The sequence below is a fragment of the Anguilla rostrata genome, chromosome 5, assembly GCF_018555375.3.
Source record: "Anguilla rostrata isolate EN2019 chromosome 5, ASM1855537v3, whole genome shotgun sequence".
Lineage (NCBI taxonomy): Eukaryota > Metazoa > Chordata > Actinopteri > Anguilliformes > Anguillidae > Anguilla > Anguilla rostrata.
Genome location: NC_057937.1, coordinates 8,329,685 through 8,348,191, shown reverse-complemented (window position 1 = coordinate 8,348,191; position 18,507 = coordinate 8,329,685). Strand labels below are relative to the sequence as shown.

At 50.6% G+C, this 18,507-nt stretch overlaps 1 protein-coding gene across 1 annotated transcript; it reads right to left on the bottom strand.

Annotated features, from left to right (window-relative positions):
- Position 1: 1 nt before the first annotated feature.
- Positions 2 to 18,461, bottom strand: pds5a (PDS5 cohesin associated factor A). Its single transcript, XM_064334970.1, is given in 31 exon segments — positions 2 to 352; positions 755 to 839; positions 1,098 to 1,243; positions 2,037 to 2,099; positions 2,250 to 2,369; positions 2,471 to 2,603; positions 2,931 to 3,045; positions 3,215 to 3,543; positions 3,990 to 4,126; positions 4,507 to 4,596; positions 4,928 to 5,086; positions 5,445 to 5,568; positions 5,893 to 6,053; positions 6,167 to 6,272; positions 7,503 to 7,618; positions 8,116 to 8,255; positions 8,399 to 8,447; positions 8,711 to 8,792; positions 8,918 to 9,031; positions 9,287 to 9,438; positions 9,546 to 9,691; positions 9,903 to 9,997; positions 10,195 to 10,310; positions 10,707 to 10,847; positions 10,957 to 11,037; positions 11,275 to 11,401; positions 11,569 to 11,666; positions 12,808 to 12,894; positions 13,720 to 13,923; positions 17,218 to 17,370; positions 18,247 to 18,461. Coding segments are annotated over 30 exon segments (3,978 nt in total). The 5' UTR covers positions 17,329 to 17,370; positions 18,247 to 18,461.
- Positions 18,462 to 18,507: the final 46 nt, after the last annotated feature.

Genomic DNA, 18,507 nt, shown 5'->3' with positions numbered 1-18,507 from the left:
CTCACCTCTGCAGGTCCATCTGTCTTTGAGGCCCCGCCCTCTTGCCCTCTGTGTCCTTCTGCTGTTTTGGTATCTTGATGGTGATTGGCTCCACCGTGGGGCTGCTGGTATTGTCCTGAGCTGGGGCCGCCCTCTTCTTGCCCCTCCCCGCCCCCGCCCCGCCCTCCTTCTCCGCGCCGCTGACTCCGCCCGCCCCGGCGGCCAGTGACTTTGGGGGCCGTCCTCGCCTTGCCTTGGTCGGGACGGGGGGCGTCGCCGCCGAGCTCTCCGAGGCCCCGTCGTTCTCGCTGCCGGCCGAGGCCACGCCCCTCTTCTTCACGCCGGCGCCTTGTCCCGCCTCCGAGTTCAGCTCCTGAAGAAGGGGCCGCCAGAGACGCAGGCAAACTCAGCTCACTAACAGGGACTCAGAGCTGGATTCAATCAATATTCCTCCTTAACACGGATGTCATTTCTTTGAAAAACATTTCTGTGACTGTTTAAGAAAAAAAATCATTTTTGGATTTCATGGCGAGAAAAAATGTTGACGGAATTCAGGTCGTAGCTAGGCTCGATGCTAAAGAGATGTGACCATTTATACAGCTGGCAACTCACTGAACCGAGCATATGTGCCTGTGTGTGTGTGAGTATATACATAAACGAGTACGTATATATATAAATGATGTGTGTTACTGTGTGCGTATACCAGTGCACGTGTCTGTGCATGCGTGCATGCTAGTGTAAATTCCCCAGGTGGCACCGGGGTCCAGCCACCCACCTTCTTCACCGCTTCCGTTTTCACGATGACGGGGTTCTCTTCGTTTTCGCTCGCCCCCGTCTCCGACACCTCCAGCCCCACGTCCCTGTCCCACAAGAGACTTCACTTTCAGTACCCCCTTCCACAACAAGGCCGTCAAACCTACTGGGTAACTGTGTGTGCGCGTGTGTGTGTCAGTGAATGTCAAGGTTACTAAATTATCCACAACAGCATTTAGAAACCATTACTATCTCCACAATGTGTGAGTTAATGAATGGAGCCAATGAAGTGAGTTTTTTTACTAATGAAGTCAGTAAGAGGCTGGGGGTGTGGCCAGAGGCGGGGGGAGGGGCCTGTCACTCACCTCCCTCTGTTCCCCGCCGGCGAGCTGGACTCGGAGTTGACGCTCACGTTGCCGCCCGTGCCGGAGACGGGCGACCTGGTGTACGGCCTCCTGCCGGCCACCGCCAGCGGCTTGTTCACCGCACCCAGCACGGCCGCCGGCTTGGGCTGGAGAGAGCCAGCGTCATCAACATCATCATCGCCAGCGTCATCAACATCATCATCGCCAGCATCATCATCATCATCATCACCAGCGTCATCAACATCATCATCACCAGCGTCATCAACATCATCATCACCAGCGTCATCAACATCATCATCACCAGCGTCATCAACATCATCATCACCAGCGTCATCAACATCATCATCATCACCAGCATCATCAACATCATCATCACCAGCATCATCAACATCATCATCACCAGCATCATCAACATCATCGCCAGCGTCATCAACATCAGCATTATCATCATCAACATCAATAGCATAATCACCTCCATCACCATCAGCACCATCACCCTTACCATCAGTATCTTCATCATCTTCCTCATCACTATCACCATCATAAAGATCACCCTTACCATCAATATCATCATCACCATCATCGTCATCAAGCTCACCCTTACCATCAATATCGTCAGTCAGTCATCGTCATCATTATCATCAACCGTCACTGTCACCATCAACATCACCTTTGCTACCATCATCATTTTTAGTATTCACAAGCAGAGTTAATACAACTCCTGCAGATATTACATCTTTGATTAAAACCGCCTTTTCCTTTGATGGCTTTTATAAGCCAGTAAGGGGTACACGTGTTCTTTGACATTAAGCACAACGCATTAAAGACTACATCAATGCACTGTCAGACTACATCACTGTACTGCATACAGGACGTACACACAGCACTACATAAAGGACGTATACTCCGCACTCAGTCACTGATGAACGGGGGGATTACCTTTCCTGTCAGCAGCACTGTCCTGGCTTCCGATGACAGGTAGTCCTTATCATTCACAAAGTCCTGAAAAAACAAGAGCCCAAAAAACAAAGCTCTGGTAAATGTACGTTGCTTTGGATAAAACGTTGGGTAAATAAACGTAATGTGGTGTGATGCATTATGGGGCCAGACACCCGTGACGCCCGAACGCGCGTGGCGTAGAGCTCACGCTACCTTGTCTTGGGGGGTGAAGAAATTGGCGGGCAGCACGGGGTCTTTGGGGGAGTCCAAGTGGCAGGACGTGCTCTTGTTGGCGATCACAAACAGGGCGACGTCAGACACGATGTACAGCTTCTGTTGTGCGGAGAAAAGAGCGTTCACAGGAGAGCCCGAGGACCGCCGGGCGGCCCGGGCTCCGGGAGACGAGCGGCGCTCGCCCTGATTGGCTGACGCACCTCGTTGGCCTTGGGGTCGTCGGGCGACTGCGCGTCCTTGGTCTGCTTGATGCTCTCCACCATCTTCCTGAGGAAGGCGTGGCTGTTGTTCTCATTCTTCGTCATCAACACCTCCAGCATGAACCACACACACCTGACAGAGAGGGAGGGAGGGAGAGAGAGAGGGAGGGAGGGAGGGAGAGTGATAGAGGGGAGAAAGGGAGAGGGAGCAAGAGAGAAAGAGATAGATATCGCAGTGTGAGGTGGCAGAGGAGGAAAAAAGCAAGCTATTTATGATACTCCGCAGAGAGTCCCCCACAAGGGATTTAAACACCAAGGGGCCTTCCCCAGGAACCAGAAGAAAAAACCACACATGCTCATATGAGCTACAAAAAGATGCACTCGTGTTCTGTTGCTAAGTACTACCGAGTCGCTGCCTTTTCAACTTCAGGAACCCCCCCCCCCCCCCCCCCCCACTCACTCCTTGATGTCGCGGAGCTGCTCAGAGTCCTGAGGTTTGGTGAAGTCGGGGTCGTGTGCCAGCAGGTGGATCATGTAGGGCACCACGTACTCCGGCAGGAGGGACACCAGCTTCTCTGAAGGGGGGGAGGAGGAGAACGCGTGAAAATGCAGTACAATACATCGATGAAGTGCCTCCTGCTGTGCCTGAGGGGGCGTCGCTGGGCCTGAGGGGGCGTGGCCAGGTCTTGGGTCAGGCCTGTAAGGATGGGGCGGTGCGGGGGTGAGGGAGGGAGGAGCGCTCACCGTGCGCGGTGGGGTTCTGCTTGATGTACTCGCGGCGCACGCTGATGTTCTTGAGCAGGCACTGGCGGGCGTGGGCGCGGCGCTCCTTCACCGGGTCCTTGGCGCACAGGGCGAACACCGCCATGTACTCCAGCGGCAGCGTCAGCTTCACCAGCGCCAGGTGCAGCTTCAGGGCGAAGTTCTGCCGCACCTGGTAGCACTCGTCGTTGATGACCAGGCCGCAGAGCTGGAACTGCTCGGGCGTGATGATGTCGTGGTAGCAGGGCTCCTGCGCCAGCTTCATGATGGCGCTGCCGGCAGCCAGCCGCAGCCGGGACATGTCCGATTTACTGCAGGACGAGGGGGAGGCGGGGGCACAGTTAGACACGGACCCGTGCGGGAGGGGGATCCACCCCAACCCTGGAACCCAGCCCACTCTCCACACGGCCTCTCTGGGCTCCCAATCTAATAAATCTTACTTGTCTTTACAGCGTCATAAATACATATTTTTACTGCTGCAGTAGTCACATTCCCCAGAGAGCAGGCTGCTCTGAGGATGGTAAAGTGAGGGAAAGTCTTCTGTGAGATATTGTTTCTGGAAGCTACTGGCGACAAATAGCATTTACCAGTGGCTCTGCAAAAAAAAAAAAAAAAAGCCTACAGTACAGTGAGCTGGGCCAATCTGTTAGCAATATCGGCACTCTGAGGCCGTTGGGGTCATCCGTAAACGCTGAGCTAGCCGGTTAGCGTAAAGGCGGACTTAATTCAGTGTGAAATGAAGTGCGGGCGGACGCACCTGATCTTCTTCTGCTCGGTGAGGTCGCCCTCGCTCACCAGCATGGCGGAGAGGAGCCGCAGGGTGGAGTTGGCCGACTTGGACTGGTTGTTCTTCATCCCCAGCAGCCAGCGCACCAGCAGCTTAATGGCCTGGACCTGAGAAACCAGCCACAGCAACCTTTACACACACACACACACACACAGGCGCTTGCTGGTGTAGAACGAGCCTGCCTTACCACGGCAATTACTCACACTTCACATGGGTATATATAGTGTACAACAACAGTAGGTTTTTTGGAATGTTGTTTCAAAATTCTAAGTCACTATTCTAGAACTCCAGTGCTATCACAGTTAACAGTAGTGATTGTTACATAAGCATTAGAATGTACAGGTAAGAACATTCTAATCACATATCTCTGATCCCACAATTTAAAGAGTTAAGAAAGGGGTACAGTGAAACTACACCAACAGCCAATCACAGTTCTCAATGTATGAAAAAGCAATGTGAATTTCTGCTTTTCTCAGGTCAGCCTCACCTTGGCCAGCACCTCCGGAGACACCTCGTCATCAGAGGTCCACAGCTTCCCGTTCTTATTGCCTCACTGAGGGACAGAACGCATTTCTGACTCTGTAAACACGTGTTCAGTACAGAGGGACAGAACAACCAGCAGCTACGCGCAGTGATGTCTATCGCGCAGGCGTCAGAACACACGTCATATGCTATGGAACGATCAAGACACGTGGATTAATGTAAATAAGCAGAGAACCAGGCATTTCGAAATACGTCTACATGGACAATAGTGTGCATTAGATCAAGATATTTATCTACTTACAAACATTCAATCTCATACTGCAGCTGGCCGGCATATGACAGACCCATTTCCCATTACGCTGACAATCGCACCCCACCCACCCCAGACACCCCTCAGAGAGCCGGCCCCGTCTCTGGGCCCTCACCCGGTCGTTCATTAACAGGTCCTTGACGATGAAGTTGGCCACGATGGCCTTCATGGGCGAGGCGAACTGGTCGGGCGCCAGCATGGAGATGTGCCCCAGGGACACCAGCGGGGTGATGAGCTGCTCCGGGACGTCCGCGTTCAGGCTGCGGGACAGGGGCTGCAGGGAGGAGGGGCGGGAGGTCACCCAATGGAGGACACCACACAGTGTTTTGGCTGTGGCCAGTGGGGTTGGATTTGTGACCCGTTCCAGGGGAGCTTCCCCACCCGCCGCCCAGCCCTGTCACATGCTTCACCAGGCAGCCACTTCACAAGCACAAGCGGCTCCTGATTGGCTGAGCCTGAGTCCATCCCCCCCCACCCACCCACCCCACAGAGAAGCCTTTCCCTGGTTGGCCCTACTGTGTTATTTTCTCTCCTTCGTCCAGCCAGTGCTTCATTAAGAGCAGCTGCCGTTGGTGCAGTTTCGTGAGCACGGTTCCCCCGGGACCCGCTCTCTCCGGCGGGACAGGTCTTACCTCAAAGATCTGCGCCAGCTGGACCTCCTTGTTGTGGAAGATGGCGTGGATGCAGTGGACGGCCTGCTTGGCCTGGTGCGGGGTGCCCCTCTTCGCTTTCTGGTGCAGGATGGGGATCAGGGTCCTGCAGGGGAGGGGGGGGGGTGTCACTGACGGGGGGGGCAGAGGCTAATTCTTTCTGCCCCGCATCACTTCTATCATCCGAGTGTTCCACAGCCCATTGCAAGTTCCCAACATCCGCACGGCGAGCAAATGATGCATTTTTAACACAGCGGATTCCATTACAGCAGTCGTGACCACAGACCGTTTAAATATTAATGAGCGAGGAACGCCTTTAGGAATGCACTGCGTTAAAACCGACTGGCACGTGGTTCGCAAAAACGGGTTCTGGGCAGAGCACAGAGCCCGGGAGGAGGTGGGGTGGGGTGGGGGGGGGGGGGGTGCGTACGATCGGATTTGTGGCAGCTCCGTCTCGATCTTGTGGCCGGTGTTCCTGAAGATCTGGATGGCCGCCTCGGCCACCTTGTCGTCCTCCATCTTCAGGCACTGCAGCAGGGACTCGTACGTCTCGGCCGAGTGGAAGGAGGTGGGGTGGGTGAACGACAGCACCTGGGAGGGGAGGAGGGCGGGAGGTTAGCGTCGACAGTTATGCTCCGATTGGCCGGGAGGGCCCCGCGTGACCTGTCTGAGCCAATCGCGGACGTGCGTGCGTGCGGGCCCACCTTGAGCAGCTCCAGGCCGTAGCGAATGGCGTTGTCACGAGTCACGCCTTCGTCCTCATCATCCGCTGTGCCCTCTATCGATTTGTTCAGCAGTTTCACCAGAGCACTGAAAACCCCAAAGGCCACCTGGTTAGCTTTACACACACGCTGTACATAGCCCTAAAGACTAGGCCCATCTCTGGCCCTGAAAGCTGAGTCCAGGAGTTATCACTTAGCTTCACAGCTGAAGGCCTGTTAGCCTTAACTGAACATCTAACTGAATCTCCTCCCACTTCTAAGAGGCTTAATCATTTATACAAAGCTGGAGAATGTTTCAGAACCCTGACAGGAGCGTCCCTTCCTCAACATGAATTTAATCTTTTGTAAAAAATAAGAAGGCACCAATTGAGAGGTAAGCATAGACACCCCCTTCCACTCTGGGAATAAAGCTACCTTCACAAATACACTGTGTCTAGATTCATCAGCAGTGTCACTGGCCACGGCCGCAGTTGCGGGTTGCCAACACCAGGTGTCGCAGTGCGAAACGGCAGTGAGTTTCTGCTTACGGTGTTACACAACAGCCTTTCCACTTCAGTAACCAGTTGCCCGCATCCTCACAGGGGAACACAGTCACGGAACAAACCCGTTCCACTCTCACTGCAGTCTGCTTGGCTTTACTCTGTACCCTATTTGTGTCAGGTTTGAAGGAGGACTGTTCCCCTATTCATATTTCGGTTTTTCTGCGTCTTTATTGTAGTAATTGCGGGCAAGGATATAAACCTACTTGCAGCAGATACAGAAACTATTTAAGCTAAAACAAATGAAGACGTGTCTCTTCAACTTCCTACTCAGCTTAATGAAACTATCTCCCAGAATGGAATTCTTGCACTCTTGTCCATAACGATACAAAAAGCACTCTGGGAAATTGAGGCAAAGGGGAAACATTTCATACCAGACACGTAACCATTTAGTCATTTTGCTGTAAATCACAAAATACTTTGTGCACAGCATGTCATGAAACCAAACATCATCATCAACCCAACGAAAATGAGTAAAAAGTACATTTTCCCATCTCCGCCCTGACTCACTTTCCCAGATTGCAACATGCCCAGTACATATCTAGGCTTCCTTGAACTTGTTTGTGATGTTTTTTTCCCATGCATTGATTGTGGAAAGATAGACAAATTCTAAAACTGAGATTTCTGGGAGATGTTGGCCTTTAAAGTTAGCATGGTCGCAGAGCTTCTGGTTACACAAGATTAATAATTCACCCTGGGTGTTTGAGCGAATGAGCGAGCCAGGATCGCTCTTGCCCCAGGTGTGAAGCATGGGCTGAAGGGGGCGGGGGCGGGGGTACCTGATGGCCTCAGAGTCGATGTGCACCGGGGCGATGCGCTCCAGCAGGAACTTGACCATCTCCAGGAAGGGGTTGGTGGGCTGCTTGGGGAAGGTCAGCTTGCGGGTGATCTCCCTCTGACAGGGCAGAGTTAACAGCGCTCAGAGTCAGACCCGCTAACAGACGGGTCTCAGCCCCACAGAAACAGCACGGGCAGCGAGAGACACAGACCCACAGACAAACACAGAAAACTGAACAGAGGATTCGGAGAGACAGAGGGACTGGCTGAGGGACTCGACAAACAGACCTCAGCCAATCACAACAGGACAAACAGACACAGGAGGGAGGGAGGAAGGAAGAGAGAGGGTGGGAGAGCAAGAGATATAAAGACACAGACAGAGACAGGCAGAGAGACGGACGGACAGACAGACAGGCACGCAGACAGACAGGATAGGCAGGCAGACAGACATGCAGACAGCCAGGCAGGCAGACAGACAGACAAAGGCACAGACAGATGGACAGGCAGGAACACAGACAGACAGAATAGGTAGGTAGACGCACAGACAGACAGACAAACAGGATAGGGAGGCAGACAGATGCACAGACAGAGACAGGAGGACAGGGGGTGGCTCACCACGCAGAGCTCGGCCTGCTTGCAGGAGCAGGTGGGGCTGATGAGCTGCTCCAGCTGGGCCCGCAGCTTCTCGTCCTCCCCCAGCACCTGGTTAAACTTCTTCATGAAGTCCTGGGCCTTGCCCTGGTCCGGAAGGTTCTCTGCGAGGAGCGGAACATCTCATAAGGTCCCTCTGAAATACCACACCCTCCGCCTCTCTTCACACACACACACACACACACACACACACACGCTCCCTTTCACTCTCTCACTCACTCTCTCCCCAAACCCTCCACACACTTACTGGCGATGGTCATCAGCTTTCCTAGCATGGCAGAGCTGTTGGCTTCTGACTGCAACAGGAAAAACGGAACACGTTACTGGCGTGTGTTAAACACCACGCGTGTACTCGCACCACATGAAACAGACTCTCCAAACACACATCCTGCAGAGAGGTCTTAGCCTGACGACCATACCAACAGCCCAGCGCCTGCTGTGCGAGACATAGCTCTCATTTTTCAGTGCCATTCCTGAGGACTTCCCGACAGATGGAATGACTTTCCCGACTGTGTCAGACGTGTAATGCACTGGGGAAGGGGGGTGTAATTTGGCTCACCACGGGCAGTTTGTGCAGGTCCAGCAGCTCTCGGACCAGACTCCTCAGCATGTTCTGACACTTCCACATCTCGTTCAGCGCTCTGAGTCATGCGGGGGGGGGGAGAAAGGGGGGGGTCAGCCGCACGTCTGCACCTCTCCCTCCATCTCTATATACATGCCCGTGCAAGGTCACATGGTACGCAGGGGGTCAAAGGTCAGGACTCACTTGATGGCGTTGGGGTCCAGGCAGGCGTACAGGTAGTACAGACACTTCATCTTCTCCTCCGTGTCCAGGCTGTGAGGGACCATGTACTGCGCAAAGATCTTCTCCACCAGCAGCCTGCCACACAGAGAGGGGCAGAACACACGCGTTTCCACTCTGATATCTAACAAAGGACACAGCTGAAGGGGTCTGGATAGATCCAGGCGCTGACCATCGAGCTGAGGTGGTACAGGTTCAGGTTTCCAGATAGAGTGCAGCACCGAGACTAGCTCGTTAGCGGGATTCGGGGAGGCGCTAGACCTGTACACTTGACACAGAGCAGCACTGAGACTAGCCCGTTAGCGGCATTAGCGGTGGCGGGCAGGGACTCACTTGTCGTCGATGCTGTTCTGGTAGTAGATGTGCAGCAGCTTGTCTTTGATCCAGCTGATCTTCTGGGCCGACTCCTTGCCGGCCTCGTGGTGCAGACAGTACTTCTTGAAGAGCTGGGCCAGGCCCATCATGGCCTCCTTCCGAACCCGCCACTGCGAGCGAGCACACGCGCGCACGATTAGAAAAGCGCTAACTCCGCGTACCGCGTACCTGCGCGGCCGTGTTCACACAGGGGAGGCGGAGCTCTCGGTCGGCTCACCCTCTTGTCCAGCGTCCGCTCCCTGACGAAGCCCAGCAGCTGGTCGTTCACCAGATTCAAGTCCTTCTTCCCGGCGTTGATGATGGTGACGATGACATCGTGACGAATGGCCTCCTCTGGGTCATGTGACCGCACTTTGAGAAACTCTGACAGACAAGCAATCAGATATGCACATGTAAAATATTCGCAAACTATCACTTCTGTTTGTATGTACTGTTTGTCCTGTTTATTATCTGTATATTTGTCCCGTTAAATGTAGACACAAACGCTAAACACGGTCAAGACTGCACTTCCTGTCTCCACAAAGTATGCAAACAGCACTTCTGCTCGACAGAGATAAGAGACATCTCAGGTCACCTGTGAGATCTTTGGCCAGGTCGGGGTGGTTCATCAGGCAGTGGCTGGCAAACTTCACACACTCCAGTCTCACGGGCACGTGGATATCATTGAACCTGGAGAACCAAACGGGCCACATTGCACACCGGAGGCCAGAAGCATTTCATTTTAAAACGCATTGCAATTACAGATGAAATTCATTACTGGTCGGCCAAAACTAAAAGTGCAAAACCACAGGTGTAATAATGCCACAGAAGCAGGGAAGGGTAAAGTGAGTGAATCCATGATGTCAGAGGGGGGCGTGGCCACACACCTTCCCAGGAAGCACTGCCAGAGCGGCCGGTTGTGAGTGGCCAGCTCAGAGTCCTTTGCCCCAAACAGCTTGGCCAGCAGCCGCACCACCGCCAGACGCTCCTCACCGTCATTGCTCTGAAAACAGCAGGTTACAGCAAACTGTGATCCTCATACACCCAAACAGCACGGTAAGACACCTGGAGAACCTGACACGTTAATCTGCCAAGATACGCACTGCACGGCTTCCTGCAAAGTGACATTTCGGTTACTCATTTTACATTCACAGCTCTAAACTGCAAAGGGTATTTCTCCAAGATGTCAATCACCTGGAAAGAGTCATAAGGTAAAAGGTATAACCCAATTCCCCCTTTCCGCCCACCAACCCGTACCACCCACCCACATATGCACACACACACACACACAAAGTGCCCTGAGACAAGCTCCAGATGAAGCCCTGCTGACCCTGAGGAGGCTAAAGCCGTACGAGCTAACGCAAGCTAACGCAAGCACAGCGCGGACGGGCCGCGGCACCTTGAGCTTGAACTCCAGCTGGGGCATGACGGACAGCAGGAGCAGCGGGTCGGTGGCGAACAGCTCCTGGATCAGGTCGAAGACGTGCTCCGACAGGTCGCTCACGGACGAGCGGCCCAACACCAGCACCTGGTTAAAAAACTAGAGAGAGAGAGAGAGCACGGGAGAACACTATTCAGCTATGCAGCTCTAAACGGGAATCACCTGTGTAAACAGCAGATTGTTGGGGGGTGGGGGGTTTGATACTTACGTTGGCGATGCACGTCTCAATGGTTTGCACGGTTCTCTTCAGAAGAATCTTAGCGAGATCGTACGCATGCTTATTCAAATTCTGCAAAGGTGAAAGAGATAAATTAGTTTGTATATTAGATATTACAATAGGGAAGTTAGCGAACTGTTTGTGTGGGCTAATCTTTCTGTTTGCACGGCCTCTGACTACCCAACGGAGGTTGACAAATATGTATACTGCAGACATCAATTCATACAGATTGAATTAGACTGATGCTGTTTAGACAGTATGAGGAATAACCTAACAGCCTGATAAATGTACAGAGAGACAGACACGCACCTTGTGGGCGGGTATGAGGTTGATCATGATGGAGTCCAGCAGCTCCTGTGTCACTCCGTCGCCCTCGGTGATGATGGAGCTCATGAGGTCCAGCATGTGCATCTGAACCTTCTGGTTGTGGCTATTACTGCAGAACAGAGTGAAGCATTGTGGGTAACCGCAACAATGACCGTTCCTTAGTCAGACAATGATTATCATGTCAAGTTAATTCTGAATAAAGAAGGCTTAAATCACAGCAGACACCTTACAGGTTAAGTGTATGCCCACTGGTGAAAGGGAGAGGGAGAAACTCACTTGATGACAGAGAAGAGCGTCTTGAAGAGCTGGATGAAGATCTCGTTGCAGTCCTCCAGCTCAAAGCAGATGTTGTAGGACTTGACCCAGGCCAAGTTCTGTAAAGCAGAAAAGGTCATGAAGGTCCTATCAAGTTCACTCCAGCAGTTTTCTGTCCGGACTACGCTATATCCCACAGTAATATGGGCTTCTCATAATCAATAAAGTTTTTTAATCAGTTACTACAAGGGATCACAATTCCATTAGAGTAAAATGACTTTCACAGACTCGTATCTAATCTAGGTTACATATGAATGAACAAAAGCCATCAATCAAAGAGTGCTGCATTTTCATGACAACATAACATAACAGCTATTGAAATAAAGGCCAGCATCTAACATCCAAGCAATAACAAGAGAAGGTCCATGAAAAAATGGTCAAAATCATACAGATATTCTCTGACGCGTATTTCCAGCTGTTTTCATGCGGCGTTTTTCTGCATGAAACGAGTCGGGCCTTTGTTTTGTTTCGTCCTCAGAGGCTGCTGTTAACTCCGGTTTATTTTTGGGAGCGCCCTGATCTCTCAGGAGGGGTCTCTGCGGGATTCCATCAGCACATCTCCGCACAGCTGAGCCCCACATCTAAACCGCCAATTCCGCCCAATCCCCAAACTGGGGCACCTGGCGGGCCTCCAGAGGTACTGAGAGTACATTTTAAATGACAGATTCAATTCCGCACTTCAGTCATTCATTATATTACGCATTAATTGCTTTTCAGCATTTTACAAGTACTGCCACTCCCATGAGTGAAATATAATCTACCAATGAGGGCACACGTGTCAATGCACACACAGTACGCGTGTACAAGCTGAAAAATACTAGGGGCGCCCCAACGTATTCCAATTAGTAGTTGTGCCAAATTATTTTTTCAGTTAGCACACATCAATCAAAGGCTAAAATGGGAGCACAGTAGAACCCTGTGTTTCACAAAATAAGAAGAAATTCAACACTTTGCGTGAATCCAGAGAACCAAACCTGTCTGGCCTATTCCGGTTACTTACACCCCCCTTTCCACTGTAGAGCCCGAACCTGACTATTTACATAACTGGATGGGTTTCCTACTACCTTATTGGCTGTAGGTAAATAAGAGCAAACTAACCCGGGCGAACTCAGCTGCAGGCCTGGTGCTCTTGTTCGGACAGGAACTCTATGGTGGACAGGGACCAGTGGCGGCCATTCTGGCTCACAGGGTTGCACTCACCTCCAGCAGGTAGAAGTATCTGTTAAACTGAGGGCTCTTTGTGTCCTCCAGGCCCTTCAGCTGCCTGGTGATGAATAAGAAGATGTCCTGGGGGGGAGGGGAGGAGAGGAGGATGGGAGGGGAGGCAACAGTTCAACCGCAAACCAGGAGGTTAAAAACACAAGTGCGGGGAGGGAGGGTTTGCTCAAAAGGCCACAGAGACGCTTTCGAGAGCACACGGCAGCTTTTGAGGTTTGCCGCCGCGGGAATGTTTACTGTTGATGCTGCAGGCGGCTTTCACTCACTCTGACAGCACCCTTGAGAACAGCGTCAGATCAGAGGAGCTTCACACGCGCGCCGACGTTCAGCCAATCAGAGCGCATTCAGGGCGCTAGTGTGTGAATACCAGGGGGCCAGGCTTTCTCTCCCAGGAAGCGATACAATCTGCAGCGGCCCGTCATCCATGTGCATACTGCCAATGCTGAATGTGGGCTTTGTCAGGGAGCTGATTTATGTAACCTTTATTTACACAGGGCAGGCTGACTGAGCAAACATGCCCATTCACAGCAGCGCCACCTTAAGCCCTGCAGGTAACCTAACCTGCATGTCCCCGGACTGTGAAAGGAAACCGAAGCACCCGGAGGAAACCACCGCAGACACCAGCACAACACAGAAAGGGCCTGGCTGGGATTCAAACCTGCGACCTTCTGGCTGTCAGGCTTCAGGGCTATCTACCACACCCATGCCGCCAAGAGTGCGGGCAATAATGCAGTCAGGGCACTAATGTGTGAATGTGGGTAAGGCTACAGTGCGTTACAGGGAGCGGGGCTCTTGGCTGTAATGGGTTAGGGATTTCACGGTCCTGCTTGCGTTATCTGCACCCCGCGCTCCGGGTGGCTGGGGTAGACCCTATTTTCGGGTCTGGGGCCGCACCTTCAGCTTGTCGTGGGAGGTGTAGGGCGCCTCGGGGGCGTAGATGCGGAAGATGTCGGCCAGGCAGCAGGCCACCAGCAGGCGCACGTCCTTGTTGGGGTTGCGCAGGAAGAACTCGGAGGCCAGGTGCAGCGCCAGGGCCAGGTACTGCTGCTTCTCCTCCTCCGAGTCCTGGTCCATGTCCATGAATGTCTTCACCACCATCTGAGGGAGAGAAATGCCTTCAGTTCCACCCTTCAGCACGAGAGACGAGCTGCAGGCAAAATTGCACTGGCAGCACCACAACTGCCAGCCCTGAATCTCATTTACCAAACCTGAAAGCTCATTTATGCTAGCAGAATCTCCCAACCCTGAGGTTCATTTACCAAACCTGAACACTCATTTATGCTAGCAGAATCTCCCAACCCTGAGGTTCATTTACCAAACGTGAACACTCATTTATGCTAGCAGAATCTCCAAACCCTGAGGTTCATTTACCAAACCTGAACACTCATTCATGCTAGAAGATCACCCAACCCTGAGGTTCATTTAAAAATCCAAAACAATAATTAACACTAGCAGAATTGCTTGCCAACATAATGGATCATTATTTCTTCCCTTTAATGCACGGAAATGTTTGCACTTTTAACCATCAATACAGAGGAAGACCTTGCTCTGGCAATCCCAGAAAATTGAGCTGATCTAGAGTTTGAGCTTGCATCTGCCAACTGCAATCCCTCCCCCCCCCACCACCAACTCACACCCGAAACATCTGCAATACAAATAAACATTTCAAAGCTAAACATACACCTTGTGTTATTGTTGCAGTTTGTCTTGCTGATTGGTTTCAATGGGAATCACTGCAGTGTCCACTAAACCCAAAGACCTTTAGGACCCAGCAGAGCAGCGGCAATCAGTGCTAATGTATCAGGCTGAAGTTTGTCAGGGACAGAGCAATGTGTGCCAGCCAATCAGCACGCAGAGAGGGGGGAAGGGCTGCGATAAGAGCTTTCCCTAGCTCACAGCTCTCTCTCTACGCTGAAGAGGCAGAGACGTACACGAGCAGCTGAATGCCTCCAAATCTGCTGTCCCTGACCAGAGCAGCCAATAAAAAAAACACCACTAATGTCTGCTTTTAGCCCACAGGCTATCCCCATAAAAACTTTATACACCCCTTAACTTTCTATTTATTCATTTTCCCCTTTTTTTGTTGAAAGTGAACAACTCTCAATAGCTTTTCTCTCAATATCAGAGCTGAATGGCACATAACCCATAGGGAAACAAAAAAATACAAAAAGAACAAATAAAAAGCATAAATATCTGAGCGAATGATCATTGCACCCCACCCCAAATCCTCTGACAAAAACAGCAGCTGTAAGATTGCGGTCAAAGTGCAGAGACAGTGAACAGAAACCTTGAAACAGGAAGACAAACAGAACTGCAACTGTTGCCACAAAGGTGAGAAATCAGCCAAAATATGCAGTGAAACCAGGCCTGTCACGCCTGCACAGCAACACAGGACCCACACCTGTAAATACACCAATCAGAACCTTCCATACATCCAGAACACCGCGCCCGGTAACCAGGAGCAGCGTGCTGTCCTTACACGTGGGCCAGTGCTGACTGAGCAGCCGCACGGCGCGACTACTTTACACACGCAGCAGTATGAGTTTGTTACTCAGTGCTACTAAGAGTCTGACCAGGCTGACCAGTGCTGTGAGACAAGGCTGTCTGAAGTCCAGGGATGGTCTTCCCTAGTGAACTAATGGTTATTAACTTCTGCTGACAAATCATGATCCTGCGCAGGTGGGACTGAAAACGACCTCCCGGAGGGGAGGAGGACACACGAAGTTGGAAAAACTGGTAAAAACATTTTATCGCCACTGGCGGCCAAGCCGGTTTCAAAACGTGGATATGCAAAAAAAAAAAAAAAAACTAATTAATTCAACAGACAGTTTCCTTCACATTTTTCCCCTTGTTCTCAGAGTGGTGAACGCAAACGATCAGTCACATATGGCGCGGGGAAGAACAGCAGTCCTATAGGTCGCACTATGGACAGGCAGTTATGCACTGGCACTTGTGTAAAAGTTGGCACTTTGCCACGCAGTCAGTCTCCATAACAAATTAACATCTAAATGAGGGCATTAGATAACCCGGTAGATTGTTTTTGTGGAAGTTTACTGTACGGACTGTAGTCAGGCAGAAGTAGACAGACAGGATACTAATCTAATAAAATATAACTTTCCTTTTCAGGCACTTATAAGGCTATGTTTAAACTGCAGGTCTTGACTCTCAGTTCCAATTTTTTGCCCACATCCTATTTTTTTTTTTGACCACCTGTTAACACAAGCTTCTTAAAGTGACCCATATCCGATATCTGTGTTAACACGGTTTACACTTGAAACAACCCGCATGCGCACACAAGGGTTTTTGTTACCAATACGAAAACAAACAACCATGCTGCCACAGCTATATTGGCATCTGCAATGGACACAAAACCAGAAAGCAATAATAATTTTTTTCGAAGCATGTTAGGTCTGCCACTAACATCCACGGTATTTTGGCCTACACCGAGTCTGATCCAGGATGATCTTAGTCGTCCTTAGCCTCTACCCGAATCACATTATGATACAAGATAAGACAGAACCAGGATTAGGGTTTGTGCTTATTCCATAGAGGATCACGCATTCTGCAGTTCTTTCAGACTGGGTTTATTTTGCCCGAAATTTGGAATTACAGGCGTGACTGTAGACCGTCCCCTGCACTGCCCTCCATCCATGCAGGAAGGCAGACACAATCGTGCATCTTCTGAAGTGTCAACTTCATTCTTGACTCCTCCCAACGCGGGAGAGATCGCCTGGCTGGTTGCCCTGAGGCCAGCGGGCATCTGGCTCGAAAATGCATTAAGCAGCACTCTGTCTTTGGGTCTCATTTCTCAGGACTTCATAAATGATGAGAGGTACCTGTCATCCGAAGCTAGAATGGTGCTCTCGACGGGAAAGGTAATTCTCCTCCCATTCATCATTAATGCAATGCAGTGTGAAAGTCCTTCAGGAACTCCCCGATATACTCTTTAATGCAATACAGTGCAAAAGTCCTTTACATACTGCAATTTCTACTGACACCATTAATAAAAAATTGCTATTAAATCCAAATTTCATATTTCCTGGTGCATTCACAGCCCCATACCATAGAGTTCTCAATCAGAACTCGAGAGCACACAGCAGGAAATGCAACCAGCCCCCACTTCCCTTCCGCTGGGCTGCACATGCACAGCACCAAAAGACTACACTTCCCACACACACCTAGCATGGGTGCAGGCAGACTGGTGGCACCTGATTGACAGGGCAGGGAACACCCTGCTGACTGAAACGCTCCCTCTCCAGACACATCACTGCACCAAGACTGATGAGCTATTTAATCCTGCTTCTAAAATGCTCAAAGAAGCCCAAATTTACGGTTGTATCCATATGCATGGACTAAACAACTGAACAGAGCTACTACTTTCTGGAGTCTTACCTTTAACCGTTTGACCACCTCATCATTACTAATCTTGTCAGTAATCTCTTTAACCCCCGGCGGGTAGGTGATTTTTCCATCCGCCGGCCTCTGCTGCTGTGGGAACTCCATTCTCGCAAACGTCGCTGTGTCCACACGGTCCTCTACTGGCCTCTATGGGTGGGAAAACAAAAGTACAAGTGGGTACATTACCGCACTTTTCCCCAATTCAATTTGAAAGGTTTACTTTCTGTCCAAATGCAAAATTTTTAAGATTATGAACTACATGGATTTTAAGAAAAAAAAACCATCGGCGACGCAAGGATCTCTTAGTCTCAGACTTCCCCAAATCTCTAGGAGAGCACACTAAAACCGCCTGTGCACCAAACACGCAAGCTAGTATATAGCTGGTTAGCCAGCTAGCCTCTGTCCGCATTCACACGTTATCTTTCATTCCTTTAATTAATGTCGTCCGGGCTCAAACTGGACATTTTACAATGAATGTAAGCAAGAATCACATCACACCAACAGTCCCACTACAGCTACAAGTATTTGCTACCAAAACATACATTCAGTACATTCAAGAAAATAGCACAGCAGTAAGGTGTTGCTTGCTAGCTAGGGCCTAGGCTAAGCTTTACGTTAGGCCTCAAACTATTAAAGATAGCTTCCTAGCTCCGCAGACACATAAATACAGACTAAAATCACGTCTCAAAATATTTTCACTGACGGGGGCCATCTTCAGTAAAAATTAAATTTACCAATCAAAGTAACCTTCCGGAAGCACATAAGTTAATATAACTTTGAAAAACCTACACAATTTACTTGTCTGATTCACCAAACTTCGGTTCAACAGTACTAATATCTCATTACAGCACAAGCTAACGTTAGCTAGCTACCAGGATCTTGTAGCGGCATCCTAAGCCTCATTTCAAGCATAAACATGCTCGCGTGTAGACCATATAACTCTCTTATAAAATTACTATCTGACTAACTAGTTAGATTCGCGTTATCCTTAATACATCTGAAAAACGCCAGTCAAATATTTACCTCATTAATGTGCTGTTTTAGTGCATGAGACAGGTTTAGATGAGGTTTTTAGTTTCAGCACAAAGATCCTTCTGATAGTCAGCCAGTGCAGTTTTCAGTGTCGTCTGGGAAAACAAGAGACACAACGCCACCCTCCGTTGGAGTAGAGTATGATCACAGAAACTAGCCTGGAGGCGGGAGTCCGTAAAAACCAGAGAACTGAACTACTGAGAAACTTGTTGAGGCGCTAGCGTGGAGCGTACTTATGCATGTCTGTGGAAG